At 38.9% G+C, this 25,430-nt stretch overlaps 1 protein-coding gene across 4 annotated transcripts in view; it reads left to right on the forward strand.

Moving 5' to 3' along the window:
• TSPAN14 (tetraspanin 14) overlaps nucleotides 1–25,430 on the forward strand; it is a 52,689-nt gene that overhangs the window by 21,255 nt on the left and 6,004 nt on the right. The window contains exons 3-10 of one of the 4 annotated variants that reach the window (XR_012764248.1): nucleotides 1,806–1,856; nucleotides 13,375–13,521; nucleotides 14,351–14,521; nucleotides 17,232–17,357; nucleotides 19,008–19,052; nucleotides 19,594–19,713; nucleotides 21,515–21,976; nucleotides 25,366–25,389. Coding sequence is in view for 1 of the 4 variants with exons in the window: in XM_075422985.1 (XP_075279100.1) it covers nucleotides 1,806–1,856; nucleotides 13,375–13,521; nucleotides 14,351–14,521; nucleotides 17,232–17,357; nucleotides 19,008–19,052; nucleotides 19,594–19,713; nucleotides 21,515–21,586 (732 nt within the window). In the remaining 3 variants the exon portion in view is untranslated. Of the gene's footprint in view, nucleotides 1–1,805; nucleotides 1,857–13,374; nucleotides 13,522–14,350; nucleotides 14,522–17,231; nucleotides 17,358–19,007; nucleotides 19,053–19,593; nucleotides 19,714–21,514; nucleotides 25,335–25,365; nucleotides 25,390–25,430 lie in introns of those variants that run through there. The other 3 variants (XR_012764246.1, XR_012764247.1, XM_075422985.1) reach the window with 3 other exon arrangements.

Here is a 25,430-nt window from a genome sequence, read left to right on the forward strand (position 1 = left end):
AGCTTATTCAGAGTTTGAGAGTAATTGTGCTGTTGCTTATTAAGCAACATCTGGAGATTTAGCTTAGCCCAGTTGTAATTCTTTCCATGTTTAGTAGTATACTTGGTTGGTTAATCTGGATGCTTAAGCCCTAAAATATGCCATACTTCATGCCTAGACAGAAGTGTCCAACATCATTTGATTAGTTTTTACAGAATGACATGAATGACACTTGCAGCCCTTTTTGGCTTTTTTTTCCCCCACTCTCCCCAGCAGAGTAAACCCAGAACAACTTCATTTGCCCGGAGTGCAGGTTAGGGTCAACAGGCAGTGAACCCAGCAGTGCTTAAAATTTACGCATATATTTTCTTGGGTTACTGTAAGAGGGTCCCTGCTTCTTGCCTGTGCTGTGGAGAATTGCCTGTAATGCCAGTTCAGTTCATGGGAGGTGCTGCATTTCCTAGAGGAGAGGGCCCCTTTTTTCAAGGTGATTTTTCAATTAATTGGGATTTACTTTTCAATGTGTAGGGCATGGGGTGGGGGGAACAACCTCTATCCTTCAGTCATGGAATCATTTAGGTTAGAAAAGGCCTGTAAGATCATCGAGGCCAACCATAAACCTAACACTGCCAATTTCACCACTGAATCATGTCCCTAAGCACCACATCTACATGTCTTTTAAATACCTTCAGGGATGGTGACTCAACCACTGGGCAGCCTGCTCCAATGCTTCATAACCCTTTTGGTGAAGAAATTTTTCCTAATACCCAGGCTAAGCCTCTGCTGGTGCCTGAGGCCGTTTCCTCTCATCCAGTCACTAGTTACTTGGGAGAAGAGACCAACACCCACCTCACCACAACCTCCTTTCAGGTAGTTGTAGAGAGTAAGGTGGTCTCCCATCAGCCTTCTCTTCTTCAGTCTAAACAATCCCAGTTCCCTCAGCCGCTCCTCATAAACCTTGGTCTCTAGACCCTTCACCAGCTTCGTTGCTGCTCTTTGGACACACACCAGCACCTCTTTGTCTTTTAAGGTTACGGGGCATAGCAGAGTACCATTTTAAGGAATGAGGGGGTGGTGTCCACAGTTTGTGAAGAGGTTCTGTTAGTTTGATTATTGAAATTGGATATTAAAGACAAACTGCCTGCGAATCGAGAATAAGACTAGAACAAGGATCTCTTGCTTCATTTGGATGAATATAATTCAGAAATATTTATTGTATGAACATACGAATTGGTGTAAGGTTTGTATGTTGTCAATTACATTTGCTTATTGAAAGTAAGCGGATGGATCATTACTTCAGCTTAATTCTAAAGGGCTGAAACAAGGTAACGTTTCAGAAGACAAATTGTATCTCATTAGAGAAGAGGCTAGTATAATAAGTCTTGACACAGAAGTTACGAAGAGTCAAGCATGGCTACTGTCTGGGGGTCGTACTCTAAAATGACTAAATGAAGAATTAACTCAAAATGCATTAAATACTCTGAAATCTTCATTAGTGTGCAGGCAAAAGGTTTAGAGCAAGTCACTGGGACAAGGATAACTTCCACTTGCACACTACTGTGTGGAACTGTTAATTGAGTACTGTGTGCTTCTTAAGTAATCATGAATAAGTAAATTTGAATTCTTTTTAAAAATAGCTTACAAAATGCAAGGATGCTATGCACTCTAAATCCTTTTTGCAGGAGACTGACTCATGAGGAGGAATGTCCCATTACTCTTGTCTGGGATTACATACAATATTTGTTTTACTTGAACAGTGCTACTAGCTAAGTGTTTGAGAATGTGTTGATTAGTACATGTAAATAACTTTTTTCTTTTTGTTTTAGCTAGCTGGAGTGGCCTTCCTTGCGGCTGGTCTGTGGGCATGGAGTGAAAAGGTAAGGGTAGAAATGACTGGTTTTACTTTGTTTGGTCGCTGCTCTCTCCTGCCCCAGTAAACCTACTTTCCTCAGGAAGCAACAAAGATTAAATGTAGCGTCTAAGCTCAGGACCACGTTCAGATGATCTAAACTGAGTTTAGTTGAAGTTTCATTCTTGTCCCTGATCAGGTGTTAAGCCGTTGATGTTTAGACCTTTTCTGTAAACTTGTAAGAGCACGATGCTAGGGAGAATTAAGAAGAAAAAAAAAAAAATCCATCTTTGGGACCATCTTCTGAAGTATTCCCATTTTTAGGCCAGCTGTTGTCTTCCACTTTATTCCCCATGGAGCTGCTTAAGTGATTATGTCTTCATGTAGCAGAACAAAACTGGGGAACGTGATCTAGCTGAATAATGCTCTTATTTTTGGCAAAGGTTTCTTTTGGCTGAACAACTTCCTCGATCAGAGGAAGTCTGTGTGGTCTTGCTCATACAGAGTTCTCCTGTTACAAGAGAAGAGGTGGTACAGGTATGGAAATGAATGGTTCACCCCCTTGTTATGAATGTAAAAGCAGGGCTTTAATATGACTACAAGCAGTAGGAAAAAGTGACAATTACTAGCAGATTTACTGATCTGCATTTTAAATAAGTGGAGGGCAGGTGTGTCACTATTCAGTTGTGCTGCTGAGTAGGAACACTTTAATTACCATTGTAGTGTAACATTTCCTTAATCAGAGTGCTTATACACAGCAGCTACCCACATACAGAGAGGTTCTGGGATTCCTTCGCTTCTTGGAAGTAAAAGAATTTTATGATGATCTTAATGCTGAAGTATTTATTCTCCTTCTCCCTGCTCCCTGTGTGCATGCACATGTTTTCATAACTGGATTAGTGATATCATTGATGTATAGTAAGCAGCCTGTCTCCATGCACAAATGCATTTACCTCCTATTCTGTTGTTGTAAAAGGGTTTTCTTTCCAACCCTTTAGGGAGATTGTTAAACTTGTCTTGAATTTGCATTCTCTCATGTTCAGACCTTATCTGCTGTTCTGTAAAGAACCATGTAAGATCTGTGTGGTTGGAAATGACTAGCACACAAGTACTTCCATTTGCCAAATGGACTTTATGGTACACTGAAGTTACTAAAAGGCGTAGGAAGACTCTTTCCGTCTTTATTTCTTAAATTTTGACTGAACTGTTTCTGCTCTCTGTCCTTTCTTGCAAATGAATGCTTCAAAGCCTTTCCTTTGAAAAGTTTTGAACTCCTGAATGACTCATGAAATGTGTACGTTATTTGTCATGTATGTTCTGTGCTATGTGTAGTCTTTCATGCTAGTGCCATTCTTCAGCCATAGTGTCTGTATGGATCTGTCTGTTTACAGATAAACATCTTGGTGAACAATAGATGGGAAGTAAGAGGAAAATGTTCCAGAAGCTGTGCTGCCGCTAAACCCAAAGATAAATAAACTACAGGTGGCAGAAGAGTTTTGAGCATCCTGTCTTAGTACAATATGAAGTGCATTGGGTCCCTTTAACTTCTCTGTTTTTTCTTGTCTTTTTTCTTTTTCCACTGTGACTACACTTCCATTTGATTCCTCAGCAGTCTTTTTTTCTGCATATAAATCCTGTGCATCTCTTTTGGCTGATAATATATCAAAATAAGAATGCTGTTTTGTGAGAAATGTGAAAATACTGGGTGCAAAAAGTGTTACCCATCCTGACTTGTGTTATCTGTTTGAGTCAAATCCAGTCCTTTAATTGGTGTATCTAATTGGCCCATCCTTATGATCTTATAACTGGATTTTGTTACTCTGAACAGTCATGTAAGTCTTAAATTGCATAAAATTTTAAGTCTACACAATAAAAATTGGATAAATGTTATTACCTGTCACCCAAGAGATTGCAAAAATGACTCAGGGAAAGTGAATTATGATAAACTGTTAATAGAAGCAAGGTGAATAACACTGAGCCCTCTCATCTGGAAAATAGTTTTTTTTTATTGGTGAAACCATTTCAAGAAGGACACAAAGGAAGATCTAGAAAACTAGAAGCTAGTCAGCCTAACTTAATTCCAGCAAGTTCATGGCTGGTAAGAAATGGAGAGGGAGCAGTCAGTCTACTTCAAAGCAAGACTGTTGTTTAGAGGGACTTCAAGAGTGTTGAGAAATGGATTGACAGAAACCCTATGGAAGTTTAAATAAAGTCACATGCGAAATCCTGTGCCTGAGACAGAGCAACTTCATATGCATCAGTATTGGCTGGGAGCTGACTGTCTAGATAGCAGCTTTGAGGGGGAAAAAAAACCCTGAGTTCCTGTTGATCAGTAAATGGAGCATCAAGTGTGCCCTCAGGTCAAGGCCAGCAGCCTGCTGGGCTATATTAGTACCAGTGTGGCCAGTGATTGAGGGGGGAGCTTCTTCCAACAATATTGATCACACTTGAGGCTACACTGGGAGTACCATGTCCAGTTTTGGGCTCCCCTGTGTCAGGCAGGTCTTTTCCAACCTTAACTTATTCTATGATGAAGTGTACTTATTCTTTAGTATGCTGATCTTTGTGTTCGTACACAGAGATATGTAAACTGTGTAAAGAGGTGTGTGTGTGTAGCTTGTGTTATAATCAGTGGCAGTCGGATATTGTGATGATCAACATCCAGTTTAGAGAACTTCATTATAAGAAATCTGTCCTTGTCAGATGTTTTTTTGTGGTTTCCATATTAGTGTGTGTCAAAACAGTAACTGGTCTGGTGTTTGTTAATGGGCTGTATGAGAGCTTTTTTTAAGAGAATCCACTTCAGTTGAGATGGTGGCATAATGCTTACAAACATTGAAAGAAGGTGGAAAACAAGTTAAGCATGTACAGTTGAACCCTTAATTCGCAGTTCTGAGTGACTTAAAGGAAGACTTAAAGGCTGAGTTTTATTCTTGGAATTTTTGCCTCTAAGTTCAGGTATTAAACTTCATTTCTGTATACCTCAGTTTTTTGTCGTTATTGCTTTTTTTAGAGTTGAGACATTTAAACATAAACTGTGCCCATCTAGGACAAGGGCTGTAGAAAAATCTGTAGGAAATCTAGGTGCTCTTGTAAAGGGCAGCCCAGGCTTCAAAAAGCTTTTACCATCCTGCAGATGGCACAGGCAGAAGCATCCTTAGTAAGGGTGGTGAGTAAAGTGGAATGATGTCACCGAAAATCCGGGAATAAAACCTTGTAACACCAATGTAGTGTTAAAAGGCAGGCATTCTTTATTGCGACGTCGGATGCACGGGGGATAATTCCGCCGAACGTGCATACCCCATACCCTTTCCGTGCAGTTTATATAGATCAAAATATACATATTCATCTGATGACATAAGCCCTTTCTTTCATAGTCAAATCAGTCCATTTTCATACACTCCTCCCACCCGCACTTGCGCAGTGCCTCCTAGTGGTGGTCGTCGGGGGTCCTAAGATGAAGGCTTATCCTCTTCATCACAGTTTTTGCGCAAACTCAGTCCTCTTCTGGCTCTTGTCCCTGCGGCACGGGTCGTCTTGACCAGTTCTAGGCACCTGCTAGTTTTAATTAACACTAACTTCTTTGGGGAGAGATGTATGACTTTTTGCTTCAATTAATTCACACAATAGACAGGTACCACAAATACACCTGCAACTATTTGCTAACGCTATTTCTATTAAAAATCACCCTTCACCATTACTGTTTAACATTAATGATTACCTAGGGACTAAACCCTCTGTTCCCAGACCTAATGTCCAGATGGGAAGGGCTGTACAAGGGACATAGCAGCATTGTTTGTGCTTTATGATTAACCAATTCCATCACCGTGGTTACATTTCCCCCCTTTGGAAGTTTTGAAATAATTATCTTTTCAATACTTCCATAATTAAATTTTTTTGATCATATAATGATTAAATACTATTAAAATATATTTTTCAAAATTACAACACTACACTTATAGTCCATTTGTTTCGCTATAGGGTGGTGGAAGTGTTACAACCGACTCACTAAGGTTTTGTCTTCTTGCAATAGCCTGAATAATCATTCAATTAAAAGCTGTTCTGTTGGTGAGTTCCTTTTTTAGACAATAATAAATGAGCAGTATTATTAAAACTACTACCAGTAAAAGCAGTCCAGTACCGACTAAAGATTTGACCCAAGAACTAATGTTCCACCTGAATTCATTAAAAATTTTATTAAGCCAATTTTTTTTTGCATGTCTTGTTGAATTTCCCCATGGGACTGATTCTCCTACCGCCCTTGGGATTGGAAGACATGCAGTTATTTGGGTCACGTTTTGTAAATTTGCAAATTCTTTTATAAGCCCGATCATCAAATTTTTTTCTGGAGTCCTCCTTAGGAGGTATATTAATTGTTTTGCTTTTATTGGCAGTGAATCAACGTTTTTTGTTTTTATTTCTAATACACTGAACAGTGCTCCTAGTATCATCAGTTTTCAGATCGAGATACAGTCTCCCCGCATTTTATAGTAATAGCTACTTTTTTAGATATATTTCAAAGTCAGTTTTGCAGTTTTTGGATCTTTATTGATGACTTTCCACGAAGGGGCCTTCTTCACTTGAGTGTAGTGTATCCACGGTTCCACCCCTTCTACTCTGATTGCAGTGTAAGTTGTTAACAGTACCTGAAAAGGTCCTTTCCACTTTTTCTGCAGTGGTTCAGAGTTCCAAGTCCTTATGTACATGAAATCACCTGGTTGATACTGATGCACAGGTGTATCCAAAGCAAGCGATCTGGTCAGCACAATGTATTTTCGGAGTGCTTCAAGTGTTTTTCCTAAAGAAACCAAATACATTTTTAAATCTGTTTCCCCTGCTATTTTTATATCCCCTGGGATTAAAGGAGTCTGATAAGGTTTGCCATACAAAATTTCGTATGGACTTACACCATCTTTAGATCTTGGTTGGATTCTGATTCTCAGAAGTGCTAATGGTAAAACTTGTGGCCATTTTAAAGACACCTCTTGACAAATTTTATTTATTTGTCTTTTTAATGTTTGGTTCATTTTTTCAATTTTCCCACTTGATTGTGGCCTCCAGGGGGTATGTAAATCCTAATTTATTCTTAAAATTTTACTTACTTGCTGAACTATTTCTGCTACAAAATGTGGTCTCCTATCGGAAGACATGTCAATTGATACCCCAAACCTTGGTATTATTTCTTTCAACAATATTTTAACTACTTCTCTCGCTTTGTTGGTGCGACAAGGAAAGGCTTCCGGCCATCCAGAAAAAGTATCAATTAATACTAATAGATACCTGAATCCATTCTGCCTGGGGAGTTTAGAAAAATCAACTTGCCAGTAATCTCTTGGAATGTTACCCTGTTTTGTTACCCCTAGGGGTGCCCTTTTCCGATTTAAAGGATTATTTTTGAGACAAATTGGACACTTAGCTATTATGGATTTAACTACTCTTGTCATTCCTACACACACCACAGATGATTTTAGGCTTGAGACCATAGCATCTACACCTCAATGTGTCTGTGTATGTTTTTTTTTCGCAAGTTCTAACATAACTTGCGGGGTTACAATTACCTGTTTTTCTGGCGTTACCCACCACCCTTCTGTATTTTGTGATGTTTTCAATTGTTCTGCTAATTGTTTATTCAATTTAGTGTATTTTGTTTCAGATTTGGGATTTTTATTTGTTTTACTGGTACTAGTGCAAAGATACCTTGTTCAGCAGCCTCCTTTGTTGTTTTGTCTGCCAATCGATTACCTATGTTTACAGCTGTCCGACCAAATTGATGAGCCTTGCAGTGCATCACTGCCACTTCCTTTGGTTTCTGCGCCTCTTTGAGGAGCTGAAGGATTTTTTTCTTTATGTTTTATCGATGAACCTTGGGCTGAGAGCAGTCCTCTTTCTTTCCAGATGGCTCCATGAGCATGAATTACACCAAATGCATATTTAGAGTCAGTCCATATATTTACCCTTTTTCCTTCTGCCATTTGCAAGGCTTGCCTCAATGCCACCAGTTCTGCTTTCTGTGCCGAGGTATTTGCAGGTAGCGTTCCTGACTCCAGTACCTCGGTGGTGGTGACAACAGCATATCCGGCCATTCGTCTTTCTTCTTTCACAAAACTGTTTCCATCCGTGAACAACTCCAGATCAGGGTTCTCCAGAGGCTTATCCCTTAGGTCCGGTCTGCTAGAATAGACTTGTTCAACAGTTAGCAGGCAGTCATGTTTTAGATTTTTTGTTGGATTTTTCGTTGACAGAAACATTGCTGGATTTACGATGGTTGTGGTTTTCAGTTTCACATCATCCTGCTCTAGCAAGACAACCTGATATTTCAGCATTCTGCTGGGGGACAGCTAATGACCCCCCTTTTGTTTTAGAACAGTTACTACTATGTGTGGTACATATACCACCATCTTTTGGCCCATAGTCAATTTTTAAGCTTTCTGAATCAGCAATACCATCGCTGCCACAGCGCGCAAACATCCCGGCTATCCTTTACTCACGTTGTCAAGTTGTTTAAAGAAGTATCCTACTGGCTGCTTCCAGGATCCCAGACGTTGTGCCAGCACTCCAAGGGCCAGGTGTTGCCTCTCATTGACAAACAGTTTTCCAAATATTGTGGGGCTATTTTTAAATCCTTGTGGAAGTACAGTCCATGTCAGTTGCATCTTTCATCCTGTTGCAGGGCTCTCCCATTCAAAAGCAAATATGCTTTGACTTTGTGCATCCAGAGGTATGCAAAAGAAGGCATCCTTTAAATCTAGTACAGTAAACCATTTATGCTCCTTTTTCAGGGATGTCAATAAAGTATAGGGATTTGCCACTACTGGGTGTATATCTTGAACTATTTGATTTATAGCTCTTAGATCCTGGACTAGTCGATATTCCCGTCCCCCAGGTTTCTTTACCGGTAATATAGGTGTGTTGTATTTTGACTCGCATTCTACCAAAAGCCCATATTCCAAAAATTTCATGATTAACCCCTCTAATCCTTTTCATGCCTCTCACTTAATAGGATATTATTTTTGTCTTACCGGTTTGGATCCAGGTTTTAAGGTCACTTTTACCAGTTCTGCCAATTTGGACTGTCCCGGAACTTCATTTGCCTAAACCAAGCGGGATTACTGCGTTTTCCACCTCTTCTGGAATTTGTTCCTCCTTAAAAGAATCCTGTAACACAAACACCCTTGCCTCTACGGCTTTTGATTCTGGTATCAATAATTCAATTTCTTCATTTTTTTTTAAGTTATTTGTGCCTCTAATTTGCTTAATAAATCTTGTCTTAACAAAGGCAATGGACATTCAGGCATATATAGAAACTGGTGAGTTACCCACTGTTTTTTCAATCTAAATTTCAACAGCTCTAAGAAAGGTTAATTTTCTTTTTACCCTGTTGCACCAACAACATCTACAGATTTATGACTACATTTCCCTTTACATGTGTTTAATACCAAATAAGTGGTCCTTGTATTTATTAAAAATTTTACTTCCTCATTTCCTATCTTCTCAGAGAGGGGCTTGGAGGGGAGAAGCCGATTCTGCTACCCCCCCCCCCCCCCCCCCCCCGTCCTTCCCTGTGTCCTTCGCGAAACCAGGCTAAATCTTCCTGTCCCCCCGCAGGAGAAACGGAAGGACTGTCTGTCTCAGATTTTCGGTCCTCCTCATTACTTCCCTATCTCCGACAAGGTGCAACCATTAATTCAACATCATCCTCCTCAGGCTCATATTTCAAACACTCTTTGCCAACACTACAAGCGACGCAACATTTTTTTGAACCCTTTTCACAGTTTCCTTTCTTTAAAGCCATTACCATAGAACCGCGCGGATGTATCCCACACTGCCTTTGCCATTCCGAATGATTTCTCAACGAGAAAAACAAATCTACATATGTCATTTCTTCCTATTTACCTTCCTTTTTACAAAACAACATTAATTGCAAAATGGTATTATAACACAGTGTCCCATCCTCCGGCCACTTCTCCCCATCATCCAGAGTATATAACGGCCACCAATGATTACAATATTCAATTAACTGTTTCCGAGTTAAAGGAACCCCCCCCAGTTCTTTCCAGTGCTTTAAAATACATCCCAAAGGCGTGCCCCTTGGGATGGGTCTTTTACTCGGAAAGGTGCCCATCCTTCAAATGACCAGTGGTAGTGATTGTGCACTATATCACAAACACTAATCAGAGGGACCCCAACCCTTGTTGGAGCTCCCTTTTGGGATCCCAGCCCCCTGCTGAGATCCTGGAGACTTCAACCCCCTGTTGAAGACCTCCCCCTTGGGCCCCGCTCCACCGGCTTTCACCGAGCAGAGACTTTCCACAAAGGTACCTTTCAGCCCAACTCTACGAGGTTTTCACCACGATTTACGAGCAGGCGTATATCATACCTAAAGAATGCCTTAATTAAATTCCAGGGGACTTGGAATCCTTCGGTCCGGGGATCAGAGGTTCTCCTCGAGAATCCCTCGATGCCGGCTGGAGGTCCCGTGATCCCACGGATCCGTCGGTATTCACAAGCAAAGTCCCATCTGGGTCGCCAGAAACTGTCACCGAAAATCCGGGAATAAAACCTTGTAACACCAATGTAGTGTTAAAAGGCAGGCATTCTTTATTGCGACGTCGGATGCACGGGGGATAATTCCGCCGAACGTGCATACCCCATACCCTTTCCGTGCAGTTTATATAGATCAAAATATACATATTCATCTGATGACATAAGCCCTTTCTTTCATAGTCAAATCAGTCCATTTTCATACACTCCTCCCACCCGCACTTGCGCAGTGCCTCCTAGTGGTGGTCGTCGGGGGTCCTAAGATGAAGGCTTATCCTCTTCATCACAGTTTTTGCGCAAACTCAGTCCTCTTCTGGCTCTTGTCCCTGCGGCACGGGTCGTCTTGACCAGTTCTAGGCACCTGCTAGTTTTAATTAACACTAACTTCTTTGGGGAGAGATGTATGACTTTTTGCTTCAATTAATTCACACAATAGATAGGTACCACAAATACACCTGCAACTATTTGCTAACGCTATTTCTATTAAAAATCACCCTTCACCATTACTGTTTAACATTAATGATTACCTAGGGACTAAACCCTCTGTTCCCAGACCTAATGTCCAGATGGGAAGGGCTGTACAAGGGACATAGCAGCATTGTTTGTGCTTTATGATTAACCAATTCCATCACCGTGGTTACAATGAGATAGTCCCCTGAATTAATTATCTTGTTGACTTCCTTCCTTCAGGATTTTTCACTTAACATCTTTTGCTAGGCAACCCATCCCCACCTTAGTTTTGAAAGAAAATGTTGTAAACATCAAATGTGAACATGAGGAAACTGTTGTGAACCAGCAATGTCTGAGGGTGAATAATAGAGCCCAGATCCTGCCAAGTGGTCTTTGTAATGTGCTTTGATCAGAGGAAGTTTTCTTCCAAAAGATGTTGCATGATGAAGTGAGATTGTCTGAAAAAACGCTTGAGTTTTGGTGTGGGAAGGAGATGGCTGGAAAGAGTTGTGAAAGTTTCAATGTCCTGGTCACACAGTGTTTGATTTCATAGTGTATTGGTTCTACAAAACCACCGAATTAGCCTAGCTAATCTTGGCCTGTCTTCCTTGGTTGTGGGGTCTGAGCCAAGGTTTGATTAGCTGGAACACTCATAACTAACCCAGTAGACCAAGTCTGAAGTTAGGTCTGAGGTCTTAACAGTTTCTAAGAGTGTGAATGTGTCACTTGTGACACTAGCTAGAAAAGTCTTTGCTTCCCAAGAGTTTCTGAATGCTGAGAAACCTACAAGCCATGACCGCTTTTTAACGGGTATTTCAACTGTTAGTCACCAGCTATTGCAAGGCAATTCTGAACTCTACAGTTCAATCATTTTTTGCTTTTCATCCTTTAAACCAGTTTCAGTAAAAACGACTTTATTGTCTTGCTGTTGCCAAATTAACAGCTCTAACAGGACCTGTTACGGAACACATTGTGAAAGAATGTGAACTCCTGTGTATCACTGTAGTACTGTTGATCAGTGTCTTTTCATCCGATGATGAAGTTTCTCCACGTTTTTTTCTATGCTGTATTTTGAGGACATTATTTTTGTTAAGCAAGCACGTGTAAGTAAATATAAAGTGATTTGGATTTTTCCAATGTACTCTCTTAGGATGTATATTCTTTGTACTTAACTCTAGCCAAAATACCTGAGTAGCAGATAAGAATTCACATTCCCCTGACAGAATCAGACTGCTTACATTAATTGTGTACTCTGTGAGTCTCTGATATCTTTCTCTTACACTAAACGTAGTTAGCTTGAGTATATACTTTACTGCCTTTTGTTTTTTTTCTTTAAAAACATGTAATTATGGGATATTGTGCTGTGTTGATTTTTGTTATTCATCTGCTTTAAAGGGAAAGTATTTCCTTATTAAAATGTTCCATGTATTACTGATGAGTGTATGATGAACACTCAGACTCTTACAAGGCTGCCTGGATGTCCCTACATATTGTTCTTGTTTACTTTAAGAGTTTCAGCTGTTTGTCCTTTTAGTCTTTTGCATGTTGCAGCTTGTTCTTGCACATTACATGAGAAGCTTGTGTTACATGTATTTGATGGGATTTTGATGGTAGCTGGTATATAAATTTAATTTCTTCAAAATAAATCTTGAAATGATGAGGGCTTTGCTGTGTTAGCATTACATTTACGTAGACTTAGAAATTCTGTCCTAAGATGTAGGCAGACAGGCTTAATAAGTAAGATTATTGTCAAGATAAGTTGTCTCTGGATAGTTAACAAAAAAGAAGATATTGCTGCTAAATTAGACAAATTGCAAGTGTCTTATAGGGAATAGATAGCTTCTTTTTGTGTAAGAATTTAATGTGGGGTGAAAGGAGAATATTTAGACTGTATTTCTGTATTTTTGCAAGGTTTTGGAGGAGCATTCCTAAGACTAGTCAGCACTAGAAGGGGTATAACTAAAACGTTGAGAGAAGAAAAATCTGCTTCCATTGAAAACTGAAACAAGATTTTGTTCCCCTCCATTAGGATGTCACCCATAACATGCTTTGTAGTTAGAGTATCTCACCCTTTCTGCCACCTAAACATTAGGATTGGAAAAATTTTCTTAATTTTTTAGAAGACTTTGAAATTGGAGTGACCTTCTCCTGCTGACGTATTTCAAGTTAATGTAAAGCATTAGTTCTTTTGCCTTGAAACTAAATGAATGTTCAGTGATAGTACTGAGCTTTTGGCTCCATCTTTTGGAAGCTTGTTTGGCAGATAGACCTAGGAGAATGTATTCTGAGAAGTTGACCGCACTGGATTTACTTATGAAAAGAATTAATAGCTGTAACTTTGCATTTATACTTCTGCTAGGGTGAAGAAAACTGGTCTCATCGATTAACGATTTTGCAACAAGACTTTTCTGTATGGGTCACTGCTGGCAAGCTCAAGGGTTAGCAGCCTATTCGTTTGGAATCATGTGGAAATCATGGATGTCCAGAAGGAATGTTTAATGAAAACGTCCTTCTGGTGGTTCACCTTTTTCTGTTGTCCTGTTTTTCTCTTTCAGGGTGTATTGTCTGATCTGACGAAGGTGACTGGTCTTCATGGGCTGGACCCAGTGGTGCTTGTCTTAGTGGTGGGAATAGTGATGTTTACTTTGGGATTTGCTGGTTGTGTAGGAGCACTGAGAGAAAACATCTGCCTCCTGAAGTTTGTAAGTAACATCATTTTGAGTGAATTATTATGTGTGTGAAAGTTGGGAATGATGGGTGAAGAAGTAGTAGCAAACCCAGATAATTAATCTGTAGAAATTGGTTTGTTACAATATATATGGTAAACTTACTCCCCGATGAGCCTTTGAGTAATGGTGTTAAAAGCAGTGTAGGTTCAAAACTATATATATTTTCCCCTTTCTGGAAAACATTTCTTCCCTTTTTCATTCATTCTTCTATACAGTGATGTTGTTACAGTATGTATACCAGAATCTAACATTGTGTATGTAGTATCTCAAAATATGATGTTCTGGAACATACTTAGTCAGGAATTACTGAGACGAGATGGTATAGTGGCTTAGGGAGAACAAAATCCCTTAAAAATTTCTTCTAAATATTTGCTGGGAAAACTTGGGGATTTTGGTGAAATCTCTTAAATGGTTGTTTTTATACTGAGGCTGCTTCTTTGCTTTAGATCTGAAAACAGTCAGGCTGGTCAAAAAATTAAATCTGGAAATAATCCAAGAAGTAACATGAAGGCTACTTTAGCCCTGTGTTTTGCAGACTCATTTATTAGTATTTTCACTGCTGTGCATGATTATTGTGGTATGGTTCTTATTTTACTGTTGAGTTCAGACAACTAAAGCAAAAAGATAACTCTACCTTTTGGGGTTTTTTACATTTCACTCTCATTTAACAGGCTATGTTCTCACAGTATCTGTACTGAGTGAGAATTTTAACCTAATTCTCTGTGTCTGTTTCTGGTGGAGTTGGACTAGGGATGCATTCAAAATTAGTGGATATTTTCTAATTTGGGACGTCTTTTTACAGTTCTGTGGAGCAATTGTATTTATATTCCTGCTGGAGCTGGCAGTGGCAGTTCTGGCTTTCCTGTTCCAGGACTGGGTGAGGGACAGGGTCAAGGAATTCTTTGAGAATAACATTAAATCCTACCGAGACGATATTGATCTCCAGAACCTCATTGATTCGCTGCAGAAAATTGTAAGTGCATATCCTGTCACTTCTTCTGTCATGTGTCCTGGAAGAATATGTAGATTTGAAAGTTTCCTTTGTTACAGATTCATCATATTCTGTAGCTAATAGTGCCATTGTACAGATACGCTGTTTTGCTCTTTCTGCATTGAAAGCATCAGTGAGGCAAGGTATTCTGAGATACAGTGCTGTTCCAATTGTGAATGTGGAAGCTCTGCCAAGATGCTATCTACCTTTTGACCTTCTTGACTTACTCTCCTGTTCTGATCAGTGTTGCACCAGTTTAAATGAGAAGTGAGCAACAAAAAACCTCTTTATCCTGAAAGAATTGTGCAGTGGAGCTGGTAGTCTGCACTCTTACTTCAGGAGGCACTGCAGTCTTGTACAGGGATGCAGCATGGCCTTTTATCTTCTGAGATGCACCTCATCTTGAAGTAAAAGAGGATTTCTGTTAACTAGGAAAGGCTTGTCTGTAGTCAGGCAGTTGTCAAGAAAGGTTGAAACAATTTTATGGTCCTAAAATCTTCAATTACCGGAAGACAGTGATGTACACCAGGAGACAACAAGGCTTGTCCTAGTAGGGGACTGGTGGCTTACGTTCAATTGGCTGCTTTTGTAATGATGTCCAGGGAACAACCAGGGAGGGTTACTCTTCTGATTTTTTAATTATTTATGTGTGGTTAAAAAAACAAACATGGGGAGAAACAGGGTACATATGTGAGTACTTCACGAAGTGATAAAGTGGTTGTCATCTTTATTTTTCCTCTTGTAAAATAAGGTTATTTTTGTCTGTCTTCTGTTGTCTTAGAAGGTCGTGTTTAGATATCTGTGCTCACAGCTCAGTTTGATAGCAAGGCACGTTTTAGTGTGGATAACAGTTTAGTCAATTCTGTATTACCAGCAGCTTACTTGTGCTGTTCATTCACTCCTGTGTGTATTGATAGGGAAGCATCCTCTGACTAACTTTCCTGGATGGATTTCAGTGCTGTTTTGATTTAGCTTTTGGTCCTAAGGGCACCTTTTTGTAAGGTAGGACTCCTCCTGGCCATGACCAACACCGGTAATTGTCTCAGCATTGTCCACTTTGTTGCTCTTTCTGTTTGTCTAGTTTCAGTGCAGTCAGCCAGGCTAATAAGCCAAGCTGATATACAGTTGAACTCCAGTTAAATACTTTTCAGTGAAAATAAAAGGCTGAGCTTATTAAGAGGAGTTCACTAGCCTGATTAACAAGCTAATAAACCTGAAAAAGAAAAGACCAGAAAGTCATTGATCTAAACCTGTAAGTAATGCGGAAGGAGGGAAGTATGCAATGTGGTTCTGCAAGGGCTGAACAACAAGGTGCAGCAGTGTGTGTTTAAATGCCTCACTGAAGCCCATCTTCTAAGGAGCCATACTGCTTAGCCTGACTTGCTCTGTTTTCAGAGTGTGACTTAGGACACAGTTAGGTTTTTGTAGGCAGCTCTTTACTCTGGCTAATTATATTACTTTCAGGCCAATAAGTGACCTCTGTAAGGTCAGTAAGTAGTCTGTACCCAGCTAAGGTAGATCAGCATGTTTGTTGGTTGTATGGCTTTGTACAAAGGTGTAGATGTGTGAACGTGGAGGGACTAGAAAGACAAAAATGAACCTCTTTTAGCTTTCTTCATGATAAACGAATCAGTGACTTAAAATATTTTTTTTTCTTGCTGTTTCTTCTGTTCTGACCGTTCTGTTCATCTCCTTAGTCATGTTTCCTGTGAAAACTATGTGTAAATAATTCTGCTTTCTATTCACATCTGTGTCTGTCACAACTTGATAACTTCTGAATCCATTTACTGCCTTCAAGATCTGGTGGTCTTGCAGACAGTTAGGTTAATACAAGTTTTGTGAATATAGGCAGTGGGCAGAGGACAGATGTTAGAGATATCCCAAGAGGATGGAAGTTCATGAAGTACGAGGAAAATCTGTGTGATGGTACAACATTTGAAGTAGTCAATTTAGAGAAGGATTTGCGCCCTTAAATATCCAGGCCAGTAAACTGCAAAGTGTAGCTTAATAAGAAACTAGCTTTCATTAGTTCCAGGAAATAAACATTCCTTGAAATGTTGGTATTTCCCCAACCTGCAATTATGGTAATTACATTACACTGTTTAGGTCAAGAAACTTATGTGAAATACTTGTGGAGCTGACTGACCTTTGAGCTAGTGAGAGCTTGCCACTTACTTCATTTGGATATGAAAACTTTCTCATTTAAAAGAAAGGAAGTATATTCACAAATGTTTGGATCCACTTTTTACAGTAAACAAGGAGAAGAAAACTTGTTGATCCATGAAGATTTAAGGACAGAGTCACAAATTTAAAGAAACATTTTTCCTATTTTTTTCTGCTGTTGGTTGACTTGGAAATGATGGGGTACAAAGTATTTGCATAAACTATTTTGTTGCACCGTTTATGGATGTACACTATTTGCATCTAGCAATTACACCTAAAGTGATATTTATTTATGACTCTGCTTGTCACGCTGACACCTATTTCCAGGAGCAGTATGCCAAATGTATTGCTTTGATTTCATAGAGCCACACTATTGATTACTCATTTTTTACTCTGATGTTGCCTTTGATTCTGCACAGCCTTAGAGAAAGTGAAGATGACGAACAAATATTATTCCAGAGAGTGTGCTCAGTGGATAAATTGTCTCCAAAATACCCCCAGATGCTAATTGTTTGTTTATCTGTTGCAGAACCATTGCTGTGGTGCCCAAGGTCCAGATGACTGGGACTTTAACATATACTTTAACTGCAGCAGTGAAAGCAAAAGTCGTGAGAAGTGCGGCGTTCCGTTTTCCTGTTGTAGGCCTGATCCTGCTGTAAGTTGTTTCCTGGCTTTGTGTTGCTCTGGTGTTGGAGAGTTATGAAAGGAAGTACTTCCTGAATACAGTGTGATGACTACCTCTTTAAAAGGTCTTGTAAATGATCAAAAATTGCTCCTGCACAGACAATCTCTTTTCTTGTTTCTTTTCCATCATTTTTAGAGTTCGAATATGACAGCCTGTTACACAGCTGAAAATGTCGCCAGGAATTCAAGCTGTTTTTGTATGGCTTGAGTCTGCGAGTATTGGTGGATGATACTTTTTTTTTTTTTTATTCCCAATGTGTTTTCTTGAATTCCTGGCCTCAGTTACCTAGCTTGTAAGGACCTGAGAGCACTGTTGAAGCAGTGTGTTTGCTCTGGTTAAAATTACTGTTGCACCACTTTTTGGCCAGACAGGTAGGAGTAACTCCATTTGCTGATTGTTATCAGCAACTAGTAAAGAGCTCATGCACAATCTCAGTTTAAGAAGTATTTGAGTCAGTTTTCTGGCTTTGGCAAGATTTAAGTGCTTATTGATAGATCTGTTTGCTAAACTGCAGGAATCTGACCCTTTCAGTGGAAGCCAAAATGTGGAGTTAGGAACTAATACGGTGCTTTGGAGCATCAGTGGGAATAGTTACAGCTCAAAGTCAGTCCAGCAATCCTCATGCTGAGCAGATAGCCACTGTTAAGTTATAGTAAGGCTTTTGATTGTCTTGGGAATTAGCCAAGGAAAGACTTTGTCAGGAAAATAATTCCGTGTTCAGATTCCCCAGTAATTTTCTGCTTTAATTTGGAGCAGTAGTATTCCACTGCAACTTTTTCCTGTTGATAGTGCTGTATTTAAAGACACTATGTTTAAATGTCTTCAATATGAGAGTATACTCCTAATATTTTTGTATAACTCACTATGCATTGTGTAAATTATGCTATAATTGTGTAATACATATGTTTTCATAAGTCTTATACAGAGAAAGCAAAACAGGAATGGTTTTTTGCATCTTTGGAGATGGATACTGTCAGTGGGTTCTGTGGGGTTGTGATTTTGAAGGTGTTTGTGATCTTCCTACTTGGGTTCTGCAACTGGAATGTTTTATCTTCCAGACTAGGTGTATCTTGGAGCTGGGTTATGTGTGAGTCTGAGCTATCAACTGAGGGGGCTCAAGCAGCTTGCAGCTGTTACTTGTTTTAACTGCTTGGGGTAGCAAGTTGTATACTGCTTGAAATGATGGAGTTGTAAGGTGTATTTGTCCACTGCAGGTGTAAATAAAGCAGCCTGGTACCTTTATTGTTAGCTCAGAGTTTAGGTGTTATGTGAAATAACTAACATGAAATTGATCTTGGAAATGCAGGTGTCTTACCTGTGTGGTGGTAGTACAGTTGCTATGCTTCATGTTAAAAAAGTATTTGCTACTTTAAAGCCAAGTGATAGAAGAAGCTGGGATTTCTGGTGGAGGGTATTTTCCTGCTAGTATACACCTCTGCTTTGTCATTACTTTTCTCACATTCTGCTAGTGCTTTGCTCATTTTTACTAAAAACAGTTGGCTCTGACAGTCCTGATTTATTTAGTATGTGGATCTAGAAGACAAAAAAACTTCCTGTGAACAGAAGTGTGAGTAGAATTCAATTGATGTTCTAAATTTTTTTTTTTTTTTGGGTTTGCAGCAAAAAGTTGTGAATACGCAGTGTGGCTATGATGTCAGAAAGAAGGTAAAGTGCTGGGATATCGTCATGTTCTGTGCTTCCCTGGGCAAAACTGTAAAATGGGGGAGTTGCTGATAGATATGTCAGTGTAAAATTCTTGGAACTAATTAACTGTGCTAGCTACATCATGCTGCAAGTAGAGTGTGGGTGATACTTTATTTTGCTTAAAGAAAACTTGTACTGTGTGAGGGCGGAGAAAACAAGTGATAGAACAGGTAAAGGGAAAGGTGTATTACAAAAAGGGGTAGGATTTGCATTTCAAACGTTCATTTCAGTTATTAGTTCTAGTAGTCTAACTCTGATTTCTATTATCTGCTAATTCTAAAGTATTCTAACAACAGTATTTACAGCATTTGCAGGAAGATGCTAACATCAGTGTCTGACATGCCCTAATTTAATCTGGGTGTATATGTGTATGTCTGGAGTCCAGTTAAAAACATTACTGCCTAAGTGACAAATCATTAGTTTAGCTATATCATGTAATTGACTTGATCTTCTGATAAACTTGAACAGAAAAGTAATATTCTTATTCTTCCTCTCTGTTTAGAGCAAGAGTCAATGGGAGAATCACATTTTTGTCAGAGGATGTATCCTTGCTCTTGAAGCATGGCTACCCCGCAATATCTACATTGTTGCAGGTGTCTTCATAGCAATCTCACTGCTGCAGGTTAGTTTTTTTTGTTATACTACTTTAAAAAAAGTTTCAAGTTTGTAGATATAGACCTGCTGAAGGTAAAAGTAGTTATGGAGAGAGGTACAGTAAATATTTCGATGCAGTGAATTTTTTAGGTGTGAGAATAGTATGTAAAAAATAAAAAAAATTTACAGGGAATGGGGACTTAGAGTGAAAATATCTGATATCAGCTAATTAAATTCTGTTGAAATTATGTTCCTCACAGCCATGAAGGCCATTATAATAATACAATACAATTATATACATACGTATATGATGATTCTGATGTATATTGTTATATATTTATATAGCAATATGCTAATATATCATTATTTTATGTAATAATGTGATACAATAATGTATTTCTTAGATTTCAATATGCTGTGAGGGAGGGGAGATCTGGTCATCTACTCCAGTAGATCTGACCTCCAGCCATCTGTCACAAATGTGAAATGATCAAAATGCAGTTCTGTCCTGCATGCTAAGATTACCACTCACCAGATGGAGTTGCTGTGACCTCTTCCAGTAACTTGTTGGTGCTTGGTACAGTGAAGGAAGTGAACCAAAATTCTCAGTAAAACATAGCAGTTTACTTTTCTTAAGGTGGATCCTGCTTTCATTGTGGCAGTTGTTTCCACTTACCTGAATTTCCACTGCTATGGTAAATAACAAACATGTAAATCTACTGCAGAATGTATTTTCTGTTTAACTGACAGCAGTTGAGTGTGGAGTTCTGGCAAAATACCTTTCCCCAGCCATGGCAATGCTGCCCTCTGTTGCTTGGTTTTTGGTGTTTTATCACCCTCTAATGATGGCGCTTCCATGGCTTTGAGAGATGCTGTCCTGAGAAAAACACTTTCGGTTAGGAAGATGGTCAAGATACGAAGTCTGTAATCTTTTGGCAGTGTGGTGACTGACAATAACTTGATGTTGTTGTTCTTATTCGTGTCCCGAGTCTCTGTGAAACCACTTTCACAGTCACTTATATTTTCAAATTGTGTCTGTCTCTTATGGCAGGACTGAGAGTTAGACCTAACCTGTCTATCTCTAAAACAAATCTTGTGGCTTTTCCAAAACTTCACCTCAGTCTTTTGTTGTTTTTCTAAGAATGTTTCAAGAAATGTGTTGAGTTGTGAATTTATCTTCAATTTGTGAAGGAAGATTTCCCTGAGAACTTGAGTAAATGTTAAAATTTCAAATTCAAGTGTCTCAGAATAATCTGTGACTTTTCTCACTATGGTTTGTGACAAGAATTTCGTTTTAGATAACTGTATATTCTGTATGTGTTCTAAAAAAATTGATCAGAAAATTGACTGGATTATCTAAAGTTGTGGAACGAATGAAAATGACGCATGTGTAACTTTAGCAATAGGTAAGTGTGAGTGTTATAAGACTTCAGTAGACTTGGCTAAGGGGATTTCTTCCAGCTCTAGGGTGACTAGGAGCTTACTGTTTTGAATGCTCCTGAAGTGTTACATGAAAGCATCTTTTTCTCAGGAGTTTTATTTCCTGCAAGATTCTGCTGCCTTTATTCCTTTTTAGTAGTAGCCATGATTTGACAGATGATCCCAGCTATGAAATATCTGAAGCTGCAAACACTTTATGAATGCATGTCTTTATTCACAAGAGTAGTTGCACTGATGTTAGTCCAGTGTAATAGGAGCACATAAGAAAGAGGTTCCCATTCTGCGGTAATGACTACTGGTGATAGGATCTAATTTTTAGAAACATCTTGCAGACTGATACAATGCAAGTGTTTCATCTCACAAATGATTTGTTGTTTTTGTCTTTTTAGATTTTTGGGATTTTCCTAGCCCGAACATTGATTTCTGATATTGAAGCTGTACAGGCGGGTATTGCCTTCTGAATATAAAAGCAGACATGTGTTGCAAAAAAGTACATTTTATGGCTATTGGTCAGACACCAAGGTGGAAGAAATGCACAGACCATGAAATACTCCTGTTATTAGAAGCCTTATGTGGATTTTTTCCTGCTCATACATTTGATAGAAGCTGGTACAAGAAAAAACTCTCCGAACACACAGGCATCTGCCTATCTTTTTTCTAACATGAGCGTGCCAGCGTTAATCTCTGAGGAAGAAATGGAAATTCCCAAGACATTAGTGGAACAGATTTTTAAAGATTGTAGCAGAGACATGTGAAACTGCTGTAAACCCTTTCCTTGAAGGATTACTGTGAAGATTGTTCTGTTTTCAGTCCCAACTGTCATCAATATCAAAATGTAATATTTTCAGAAGGTGTGTTGATTTCTTCCAAATCTTGAAATCATGTTAATCTCTACAGTAGACTCATGCAGTCATTTTTTTGGCGAGATATCTAGCAACCATAATCATCATGGTATTGGAAATTGAAAAAAAGTGTCAGAAATTGTCTAGTTCTTGAACTGATTTTCAGGTGTGCAGAAGTAGGGATATTTCTGTTTGACTGGGAATAACGTAGATGTCTGAGGAGCAGGAACTTGTTGCTCAGCATCAGAGCTCAAGTAACAGGTGCCGTTTTGAAAATGCAACCCTTTTCTCAAGGGGGGGGGGAATAAATCTATCTGTAGCATTACATGTTAGAAACCTCCATTTCAGGCAAGGGGGTGTAAATCCCTTGTTTCCTGCCTGAATAAAATGTAAATATTCTTTATTTATAGAAGAAAAAACTCTTTAAAATGCTTAGCTTTTTATTGATCAGTAATATCTCTAAAAAGTGCTGTCTGCAGAAATTTCAAAATGCGACTTGTTTCAGTAGGTAGCAAGTATGCTATGCTAGCTGTTGATGGTTTTTGCCTTTCCTCTAGTTCCTCTCAACTGCTATATCGATCTTTACAACTCCTAACCACTAGAATCAGGACTGTTGAAAAACACTTAAATTCAGTATTGTTCCCTACTGAAATCTGTTTTTTTTAATGAGGAAATACACATTTAGTGAAAGATTAGAGTTGTTGAATTTTTTGATCGTCTGTAAAGCTATTGAGTCATCAGTTCTGCTTGTGTTCTGATACATAGTTCAAATGCCAGTCACAATAAGGTGAATGAGAATGATTTTTTTTTTCACAATAATTTTCTGCATCAAACTGAACTACTGCTGAAGTCTATATTTTTTTTTTATTGTTATCAGAAGAAAACTAGACTCTCCTCCTGTCCTCCTTTCTTTGGGGGTTCAGCAGATGGATCTGTAGTTCAGTTATAGTTCCAGTCTTCTCTAAAAGATTTTGGCATAGTGTATTTGGCTTTAAGATAGAAATATGTGACTGAAAAGTTCTTGGAAGTAGCTGTCAGTTTTACTGTGGGCCATATAACTAACATTATATACTGCGTCCAGTGACACAATTTTTTTCAGGGAGAGCAGGTTTATTTACAGTGCCTAACATAGTGTAAATTTTAGAAAAGTATATATTTTTGTAATGGTATTTTACTACATGTAGTCTGCCTGAAGGATTTAATACTTGTATTTCCAAAGTATATGGCTTTCTTAGGAAGCCAAACTTTTAAGTATCTTTCTAATGTCCTTTTTTCTATTATGCATGTATTAACAAACATTTCACTGGCAAAAGCTGATCAACAGTAATAATCTTTGACTGTATTGATTGTCCAGACATCCTTCTAGCCTTTAATCTGTGGAGCACTTCACAGACAGTGCTGTACTTGTAATGTGTACTTCAGTTCAGCTTTCATAGTTCTTTTTCTGGCCAGTGATTGAGACACAACAGGAAAAGGAAGCTTGTCTAAAGATGGCTGATTTCCTCACTGTAGCAGAGAACAGTCTGCTATTACTGACCTGAAAAACCTGAAAAGTGCACTGTGATTCTTTTTATTTTAGTTTTGATGTTCAATAAAGGAACAATAGCAATCACTGATGGGAGAGCAAGAGGCATTTCTTCTGTAGAGCCTTGAATTTGAGGTCTATATTACTTGTTAAATCAAGCCTATTAGGAGCAGCCAAAAATTTGCTGCTGTTACTGCTACTTTTCAAGCAGCAAAGCAGTGTCCAGTAACCTTTGCTTTAAACTCTGGTGCTTGAAACTTTACACCACCTCATCAACCAACTTGCTCTGTTAAGGTTATGTGTGACAATCTAATGTATGTAAAATTGGAGAAGGATGCTTTCTGTTTGTAACTTTTTAGTCGTAAAATACTGTGTTGAGAATTATATCTAGGGAGTATGTTTCCCTTTTGCCACTTTTTAACACAGAAAGCTCCTAATGCTGGGAGGTAATTTCAGCAGTTGGTGAAAATCATCATGGGATTAAAGATATCTGTGGAGTTCATGCACTGAAATCAGCTGTCAGCAAGAGCCACTGTCATGGATCAGGATTCCAGTGTCTGCAAATTTTGCCAAGTTGCCTGAAGAAGAATGAATGCTTGGTTTCTTTTTGAAGTATTGTTTGTATGCAGAACAGAATTTAATTGAAGTGTTGTCTTTCCACAGTTTGTGCTTGTTGGCTTTGGCCAGGTTAACACCAGCTTTGTATCAGTGCTCCAGTTATTTGGAACTGAATTCAAGAGAGCAAGATCAACCTGTATGAGGATCTTTAAATTCATGGAGTGATTTGTTTTCACTGTGGATAAACTTCTCTGTGTTTATTCAGTATTACTTTTAAAACTCTGGGGCTCTAGGCTCGTTTACCCCTGGACATTTTGAAGTGCACCCCCATTGGTGGTGCACACAACTGGTGTAATTTCAGACTTGGAATGGGAATACTTTCTTATCACTTTCTACGTGGTTATATTTAGCACCTTCTCTGTGGACCTGCAGTGGTCTCGTGGCTAAAGATTTAGGTTATGGTTTAAAAAAGCCTTGTCAGCAAAAGCAGTTGGGTGTGAGTCTGCCTCTAAAGCCTTGAAGGAGAAGCAATTCAGTAATCTCACAAAGAGAAGCTTGAATTGTTGATGTTGAGATTTCAGTGGTTACATTTGGAACAACTCCACAAACACTACAATGGAAACAAGGTTTTCAATGAAGATGTCAAATATGAAATCAGACTTGAATAACTAGACTGAAAGAAGAAAACTTTTCAGTGTGATCACTTTTATTTCTCAGAAATGAGCACAATTTATTTCTGTGAAGCAATCTATTTATTTGTCAGTATGTTTGACAGCGCAACTGCCCTCTTGTTTCTATTGATACACCTGCATTTGGATGCAGTTTCCCTGTATGTGAAGAGGAAGATGAATATAAGCACTGGAAAAAAGTGCATGACCAAAGGAGTGTTGGTTGCCTCCTGAAAACCTGAATATTTCTTCCCAGGAAATCTTCACAAGAATATTTCTTCCCAAGGTCTTTAGTTTTGGTGACGCTTGTACAGTGCCATGTGGATATATTTGTACCTTCAGTCCCTCGAGTTTGATGTGGCAATTGGCCTATATGTAGAATTGCTTTTGTTTTTGTCTCCCCATTCCATCTTTTCTTACTCCTTCCCCCCCCTACTGCCTGTGGGTTATCATGCAGCTTGAACATTGTTTAGCCAGTGGAAGGGGAGGTTCTGTCTCCTTTTCTGAGATGGCTTTTCTGAGTGACTTTCAGTATATTTTTTTTCTCGAGCCTTAAAATTTGATTAAATAAAATTCAATGTTTTGTACTGCTGGAGTCTGATTTCTAAGAGTTGTTGCTTCCAGTCACTAGTATTTCCTTCTTTAAGGTTTAGACTGGCTACTGAAACTGGAGTTTGTGGATAACTACAGAAATGGTAAAGGTTCGCTGGTG

Source organism: Opisthocomus hoazin, chromosome 6 (genome assembly GCF_030867145.1).
Source record: "Opisthocomus hoazin isolate bOpiHoa1 chromosome 6, bOpiHoa1.hap1, whole genome shotgun sequence".
NCBI lineage: Eukaryota > Metazoa > Chordata > Aves > Opisthocomiformes > Opisthocomidae > Opisthocomus > Opisthocomus hoazin.